The 8,908-nt window shown below is 41.1% G+C and overlaps 1 protein-coding gene across 1 annotated transcript in view; it reads left to right on the forward strand.

Moving 5' to 3' along the window:
- XRCC4 (X-ray repair cross complementing 4) overlaps window positions 1-8,028 on the forward strand; it is a 145,279-nt gene extending 137,251 nt beyond the window's left edge. Inside the window, exon 9 of the mRNA XM_050986994.1 lies at window positions 7,325-8,028. Coding sequence (XP_050842951.1) covers window positions 7,325-7,421 — 97 coding nt within the window. The 3' untranslated portion in view covers window positions 7,422-8,028. The remainder of the gene's footprint in view (window positions 1-7,324) is intronic.
- The last annotated feature ends 880 nt before the right edge of the window (window positions 8,029-8,908 follow it).

Raw genomic sequence — 8,908 nt, forward strand, 5'->3', positions numbered from 1 at the left:
AAGTATGGATGAATTCAAACCTGTGGCTGGGGAGGGGTCAGCAGGAACACAGGGAGAGGTTGAATGGGAGTTAAGAGGCAGCAGAGAGGAGAGCACAGTTCTGAGTTCTAAAAGCAATTTCATATTCAACAGAGACCTGTTAGAGGGGGAAAAACCTTGCTGTACTTCATCTGCTCGACCTTGGGCTGTGAATTGGATCCTGCTCCCAGATTTATTGAGAGCTCAGTGCTGCCCTGTGTTTCTGAGTGCTTCTTGTCCTTAGTAAACACCGACAGGAGTGGCACATCCACATGCTCCACTGATCTAAAGTGCTTTCTGCAGCCAGCTGATTGAAGGGAGCAGATCTGTGGATAATGGGAAATCTGGGCAGGAGTGGGCTCCTGATGGTGCCCAGGTGTGTGTGCACAAATTGTTCAGCAGGGAGGAGGAATGTGCTTAATTCAGGTGTAGGAGTTTTTTAAAGAGTCCGTGGATTCTCCTTGTACTGGTTTTGGTTTGGGAATTTAGGACTTCTTTAATTTAAAAATTTTCCAAAACAAGACCAACCACACAACACTCCCTCTTTTACCTAATAATCAATAAGAGAACCAACAAACACCCCAGGAAAAATGAAACAAAACAAAAAAAACCCCAATTTTTTTTCCATCTTTAACATATATCTTTCACAAAAACACGTCCAATTCCTTAACAATTCCACAAACCAATATTTATACAAAAACCTTTGATATTACTTCCCCAAATTCCACCCGTGTCAAACCACAACACTCCTCGATCAGAGTGCCCCAGCCTGGTTCTGAGAGGGGAAATTCTCATCATGCAGATGCTGGGCTGGTCCATTTTCTCCTGTCAGAATGCTTTAAATGTTGTTGATTTGTGCAGGGGTGGTTTAATCCTTCAGCAGGCAGTGCAGAGGGTGGGCCCCAGAGAGCTGCAGGCTGAGTCTGTGGTTCAGGAGGCTCTGCAAGCTCAGACTTAACTTTAAACCAGCTCCTGGATTTTTTTCTCCAGTTAAAGGCTCTTTTGTTCTTTGTTTCTGCATGGCTTTCAGTTGTAGCTGCCCTGTGCAGTCACCAGATTTTGGGGTGGAAAACCCCATCCCTCCACACCCCACCTCCACCCCCTCTGGGATGCAGGCAGAGGAACACCAGGACACAAGAAATCAAACCAGGGGTTTTTTTATTTGCCCTCTGAGGTCTCTGTGGTCACCCCGAGGGGTGGGAAAGGGTTATGGACACCCTGCATTCCCAGGATCTGGCAGCCTGGAGCAGGATGATGGCACAGTTTAGGCAGTTTTGGTGTTAGATAAATGTAGATGTGATATAAATAGTGCTTAATGGTTGTGAGAAATGTCTCCCAGCATCTGCCACTAGATTTGCAATGCACTGGATTTATGAAAGGCCTTGACAAAATTCTTAAACAAACCAAGTTTTTCCCTTTACTCAGTGCTTTTGTAGCTGTGATTAAGAGGTTTGTGTTTTTCCCCCACTGAAGGCAGTGGTGCTGGTGTGTTCCTCAAAGTGCATGTGGTGTAGTTTATTTAAGCAGGAAGGAGTTTAAGTGGAAATGAGCCACAGAAATGTGTGGCACTTGTCTAAAACAAACATGGTTTAGGCTTTTTCCTTGTAAGTGACATCTATTATTACATTTTTAAGTAGATCTTTGTTAGAGAGCATCTGTAAGCGTGTTTGATCATATGGAAAGATCCAAGGCTGTATTTATATTGCTAAGCCAGAATCTTCTCCTGACATAAGGACCTGCACCAATGCCAGCTGAAGTTAATTGGGAATTTGCAACTCAAAGGATAGAAGTTTCCCTAAAATAGTTTCTGCTTTGTAGGACTAAATAAATGCGGTGGATAAATATGAAAGTTGAGAACTGATCTAGACCAATTAGTGGAAATTGGATCAGATATTAAAAGTAATGTCATTGAGAGATAACTATGAGCATCTTTTCAATATATAGATATATATTTGTTTGCTCTTGCTGTAAGCAGTGTGGATATATAGGATATTTGATGGATTCCAAGTTCACTTTCCTCCCCCTGGAGGATTCCAAGGATGTGTGAACTAAAAAAACCCCCCCACAACTTGTACAAGCATCAAACAAAATCCTCCCACCTTTGATGGTTTCTAGTCCCAGAGGAGGAAGAGTGTCATTCACAGGAGCTGAAGACAAAATTTAAAGTTATCCTGGGTTTTAAAGTTTGGCTTTAAGTTGTGTTTCACTGAGGGAATTCCAGGCTTGCCCTGCACTGCAGAGGTGGTGATGGGTGCAGGTGTAGCTTGGCCTGCAGCCAGAGGGGGAAGCTCATGAAGGAACATTTGATTCCCTGCTTGAACACTAACTTTGTGGTTGCTGCAGTGAAAATATTCTTCATTAACTGTAAAATTGAACAAGATATTTATTTTTTATTTTATTTTATTTATTTTATTTTATTTTATTTTATTTTATTTATTTTATTTTATTTTATTTTATTTTATTTTATTTTATTTTATTTTTATTGGTGGTGTTGTCATTGTCTGTCTGGTGACCTCAGTGGAGACTGCACTTGCTCGACACACTGAGCTTAGGGGAATGCCAGGCATGGATGTCTCAGGAATTGTTCTATTCAGCTATTTTCTCAGTATTTTTCTCTGCTTTCTATGATTTTTTCTTTGGGGCCAGGCATGGATTAGGCTCTGATGATCTCTGACACCACTGCTCTCTTCAGATCACACAAAAAAAATGTCAGTTTGTTCACTAAATTAGGGAAAAGTCCCTCAACTCTCATTTCAAGTCATGAAGTTGAATGTACCCAGCAAGTTCTTCAGGACTTGGTGGGATTTACATTTTGCAGAATTATTTAGAAGTGTATGGGCCTGCTTTCATATAATTTCTAGGAATAAATGCCAGCAAAAGCTATGTCTGGAAGCTGGATGCTCTTGCTATTGCCAAAATTTAAAACATTTTATTTTCTTTTTCCATTGTACATTGAATATAAAAGAAAAATGCCTCTATAATTTACCTTATAGTGACTCTGGCATATCTCTGAGAGGGAATACCATCATATTTTTAATCACATCTGGCTCCCACTTAGCATACCCACATTTTTAATATTCCATTTTAAAAATCTCCCTCTACATGGGGTGTTCTCAGTGCATCCCTTCCTGTCAGAGGCTTCCCCCCCTCCTCCATGACACCATTGCTTTTTCTTTTTATGCTTAACTTCCCTCTTCTTGCCCAGCAACCACCAGCAGACAGGATTTCTCTGAGCACCATGGAGCATTGGCTATTCCAGGCCAAGATCTCAGCTGCAGCCAAGAGCTTTTGTGGGGGCCTCAAAAATTTGAGGTATCTGAGTTAATGTTGTAATAATTCTCTGCCTACATGCTGCTGCTGGACCTATTCTGGTGATACTGGAGAAAGTGTGTCTCAGATTTTATCCTCTTTATCATCTACTCGTGGTGTTAAGACTTAATTAAGATTCATGTCCAAATGAAGCAGGGAACCATTAAACCAAGCTGGGGAAGGATGAACACACTGAGAAACTCAGATGGTGGGAGCTGAGATCCCCTCTCTTGGTAAAATGCCAGCTCAGGGTTGGAAGCAATTATTTTAATTACTTAAGAAATTAGAGAAATAATGCAGTGTTTGAAGGGCACAATCCTGGATTACTCAAGTTTCTTAGGAAACCTTTCCATCCACGTTGTTGTTGCGAGGGTTCTTCTCTCTCCAGATCCCGTGAGAGTTGCTCAAGGACAAAAGTTTGGGTGGAGTCCTACCCACAGTGTGCTGGGCTGGCTCTGGAGGCAAAGCAAAGTGCAAGGGCACTTCTCATTCCAGAAAACAAAGAAGTTTTTGGTGCAGCTTGTGCAGAGCTCTGAGCTGCTGTTAGGAGAGCCTTGCGTGTCTCCTGCTCCTCAGGACCCCTGCTCTGCTCTGGAAGGAAATATCAAGTCATGTAACCACTTTCTTCCAGACTTGGGGCCAGCATCTCAGCTGGTGTAAGTCAGCAGAGCTGCAGTGACATTATTAGTGCTGCAGTGATTCACACCAGCTGTGGGTCTGGTCTTCTGTCTTAATTTATGAACTAAATGTCAGGAAATATGAAATGATCTCTTATAGTCAGCAGTTCTCCAGATGTGTTAATGGAGTTTAAGTTTACCAAAAGGCAGGACTTCAAAAAGAGATCCAGCAGAAGAATAAACTTTGAGGAAGAATGGCTTTCTTACAGGATTCTTGGCAAGAGAGGGCTGTGCAACTCACTACAGTTTACAGAAATTAACTCAGTGATGTGTCAGGATATGGTAGTACAGCCTCCCTGAGAAATCTAAAATAATTCCACAGCACAAAGCAGGCTGCTGGCATTCCGTGAGCAGCTGCCATGCCAGTGGGAATCGCCAAGTCCCACAACCAGGACTGAGTTTCTGCTGGGCTTTGTGTGAGGAGCCCAATGCCTGCCCTCTGCAAGGGGGTTGGGTTTAGTCAGAGGCAGCTTTTTGGAGATTAAATGAGGACCATGTTGTTAAAAGGGCACAGAAGCTTAATAGTTCTCACTGTGCAGTGTGAAAACCCAACAGTGGCTTGGCTCACAGTTGTGCTCTCATGGATGGTGTTGAAAACTGTTATTCTAGCCCGTGAGGATGGAATGGTTGTTGACGTTGCTTAAGCCCTGTCAGGCTTCCTTGTCCAAATCAGAAAACTCTGGAACTGCTGAAACCTCACAGCCAACAAATGTGGGGTCTCCGAGGCCTTTTAATTCTTTTATGCCTGAATAATAGATGAGCATATGCTCCAAAAAATAATAAAACAACAAACAAACCGTACCTGAAAAACCCCGTGGTGGCACAAAGGCCTCCACAGCCTAATTTATTTGCTAATGAGACCTTTCAGAATTAATTTAAATGATCCACACTGTGTGCTTCACTGGAGATGGACCCACAGAGGTAAAAGGACAGCAGACCTTCAGTGATTGCACCTGAAAACCCTCTGTGGGGGCTTGCTGCCCCTACTTTATTTTTAAATAAATTGATTTCTAGCCACCAGAGCAGCGTGGGATGCTCTGAGGTCACTGGTGAAGGGTCCAGGTCTGTTTCACAGCTAATCCCAGTGCCCATTTGGCGAGGCAAATATCTGTTTAGGTGTCACTGCATGCCAAAAGGAATATAAAAGATGCTTGGCACAATTTATTCCTGCCTGAAGAAGAGTGTTTTGGAAGAGTTCTCAGAGAAAGCTCGTTAGACTTTCAGAGAAAGTCATTACCATGCTCTGAATATAGCAGTATATTGAATTTAGAGGGGTTTGCAGAGCTGGAGTGGCAGAGAAGAGAGTGGTGAGGAAACCCTTGTGGATTCTGGAGAGCTCTCAGGAAGTGGCAGCATCCAAAACTCAGCATTTACAGGGCTTCTGCTGATTGTCCTGGAGCAGAGCAGGGATGGAATGGAGCTCATTCCCCATCCCCAGGAAAACTCAGGGTGTTCAGAGCTCTGAGCCTCCAAGGGCCTGAGCAGCTGGAAGTGGGAGCCACGCAGTGCCTGGGGTCTTAGAGAGCTCATTCCCCCTGAAATTGCCATTTTTTAATGGCAATTTAATCCCTAGAGATCCCTAGGTAGGAGTTACGGAAACATTTGGTTCTGAAAATTGAGAAGTTCATTAATTTGACCAACAGTACTGGCTTTAGCACACAGAGCAGTTGAAGGCAGATTGAATCAGTCTGAAAATTGAAATTTCATTGTGTGTTTCATTTCACTGAGTCCTCACAGGGCAGCCCTGGAGGGTAGAACTCTCCACCACTTCCCTCCAGCTCTTCCCATCCTGGACAATACAAGATTTTTTCACCTTATTTGTCAGCACTCAGCTGTGCAATAAACCTGGGCATGACCCCCTGTGAGGCTGCAGCCAGGTCCTGAGCCAGGCTTAGGAGAGCACATCCTGTTTTCCAGGCAGTGACTGATGCTGGAATTCCAGTGAGCGATGCTGTTCCCTGGAATTCCTTGAGACTGGAAAGTCACATCCCTGTGATTGATAAATCCCCTCTAAACTCACATGAAAAAAAGTTTTCTCTGCAGGATTCAGTTGGGGTTTTTTGGTGGATTCAGCCTATGTAAGTGTAATTTCCTGTTGGAAATGCCATTTTTTGGGGTTTTTTTGGAAACACAGGATACATCACCTTCCCAAGGCACAAGGGCAGAGCTTGGAAGCATGGCCTGGAGAGAGAGCAGGAATAGGGAGCATGGTCTCTTAGCATGATTCCTGCATCCCTGCTGCTCTTCCCAGCTCTCCAGGTGGAAATTGTGGGTGAAATGGTCACTCTCAGGGTGTTTGAAAAACTCTAGCAGGGAATTTATAAACTCTTTTTAAATATAAATTTTTAGATAATTATAAAATAATAAATATAAATATGGTATGTATATATATTATATATATAGTTATTTCTATATATTTTTGTAGAAAAATATATTATTTATATTTTTGTATAAAATATAAACATAAACTATATTAATAAATAAACTATATTTTCTAAATATAAATATATTATAAATACTTCTATTTTATAAATATAAAGCTATAAACTCTTTTAATAAAATTCTATATAAATCTGAAACCATAAATATAAATCCATTTTATTTTAATATAATATTAATTTATATACAAATATAAATTATTTATATATCTATATAAAATATAAAGTATAATAATGAAGATAAATATAAATGTATACTAAATATAAATTTATAAACTCTATAAATATAAATATAAATATAAATATAAATATAAATATGTATGAATATAAATATGAATATAAATATAATCTTTCTATATTTACATGTAAATGTATAAATATAAATTATTTATATAAAACATTAAAAATATATTAATAAATACTTTAAATATAAAAATTTAAACTTTTAATATTAATTCAATATAAGATAAACCTCTAATTACATTCTATTTATTTATTTATTTATAGATATATGAAAAAATACATTATGTATGTGTTTGTATAAAATATAAATATAAATATAAATACAATTAAAATATTACTACAATTATAAATAAAATATAAATATATATTTTGCATATATATAAATGTCTAAACTCTTTTTAATATAAAATTTTATATAAATATATACATTATAAATTTATCAAATTATACAATTTACAAACTGAATTTCCTCTGCCTGCTTTGCCACTGCCACCCCAGCGAGTGGCTGGGTCTCACAGAAACCCCTTTCCCCTTAGGAAGCCCCCAGAATTACTGGGGTAATTACTGATATTTGTTCATTACGTTGGAATTACTGATTTTTGTTTCCAGACTTGTCTCACACCCCTCTGTTTGTTCCAGGGCTGGCCCGGCCTCGCCGGGGCAGCGCTGCCCGGACTGGGATCTGGAAACCCTGGAAAACTCCTGCGAGCCAGAGGAGCTCTTGGAGGACATGTAGCCCCCGGAGGGCTGGGCACAGGGACACGGCTGCTCCAGGGGGGATCAGTGAGGAACCAAAAGGGTTTTTTAGAGGGCAAAGCCCAAACCCTTGCTGGGGCTCTGCCCCCTCCTGCACCGCGCTCCTTGCAGACCCTGCTCCTGCTGCTCCTCACTGCCAGCTGGGTTTGGGCTCTGCGTGGGCTCGGATCACCTGCCCGGGGTGGGAGGGCACTGGGGCTGTGTGTTTGCATCCTCACAGCCTCTGGTTGTGCCCAGGATCAGCCTTTCCCAGGCACCAGGCGTGAGGTGGTGCCAGACCCTCTCTGAGCTCAGCCTTTCCCAGTGATCCTTTCTCCTGTCCATCCAAGCCCGGGCTCAGATGGATGCATCAGCTTTATTTGAGGTGCAGGTGAGACTTTAGAATGGTCTGTTCTGAGTCAAAGCAAAATGTCCTTTCACTTGTGGCACTGGGCATTGTAAGGTATTCCAGCTTTTAGGAATAAAGTGCTACTAAAGCTGATATTGACTCTATTTTAACTTTCTGTAGAAACCCACAGCGTTTGCAATTGTGATTTTTGATACTTCAGCTTTTTCCTTACATCAATTTCTTAAATAAAAAAAAAAGAAGAAAAATAAAATGCATTTGAAAAAAAAAAATCGAATTTGTCTTTATTTGTTAGACATTGTGAATAAAGGTAGTAGTTACCAAAGTGTGTTAATGCCTGAGCTTGTTTTGCCCCAAACTGATGCATTAATTTAGATTTAAATCTTCACCAAAAAGAAAAAGTTAACATGCATTTACCTTGCAGTGGCCAAAATGAAGAGCTCAACGTGGACCTCAGGATTCTGCTTGGCATTTTCAGGACCTGAATCCATCCTTGCCTAAGATTGAAGGATCCAGTTCTTTCTGCAGAAGGAATCCCACTGAAGTCGGTCCTTGAAATCTTTTGTGCTCTGTGGCTTGCAAAGCTCTTTGGTGAAATACTTGATATTTTTGAAGTGGCTCTGATTCTGCCAGAATTCCATCCTATACCCCATTAAAAGCATCCCTGTCAGTATTTGCAGGCTTCATACAAGAAGATGAGGATCTGGGAATATGATATTTAACCATTCCTCTCTGAAAAAAAGCACAGTCACAACGCCTTAAACTCACAAAGGGCTTTGGGACAGTGTCATAAATCACACAGCAAAAATAAGAATGGCCAAAATATTTTGCTTGCTCCAAAGGCTTTGTGCCTGGGAAGTGGCAGGGCCACAAAAGAGCCATTCATGCACCCATTCATAGGCACAGCCTGATTTAAAATCCTCCAGTGCTGATCTGACAATGCCTTCAGCAGAAGCTTGTCTGTGGTTTCAGTTTTAAAGTGAAAATGTTCCATGACTTAACCTGGAGTGCCAGAGCTTGGCTTGATGGTGCCAGCAGCAGAAAATGGAGCTGGGCATCCCACAAAACTCCCCCCTTCCAGGAAGCTGTTGGGTGTATAATAGGAAAATGTTGTTGTTGCA

This window comes from Serinus canaria, chromosome Z, assembly GCF_022539315.1.
Source record: "Serinus canaria isolate serCan28SL12 chromosome Z, serCan2020, whole genome shotgun sequence".
Lineage (NCBI taxonomy): Eukaryota > Metazoa > Chordata > Aves > Passeriformes > Fringillidae > Serinus > Serinus canaria.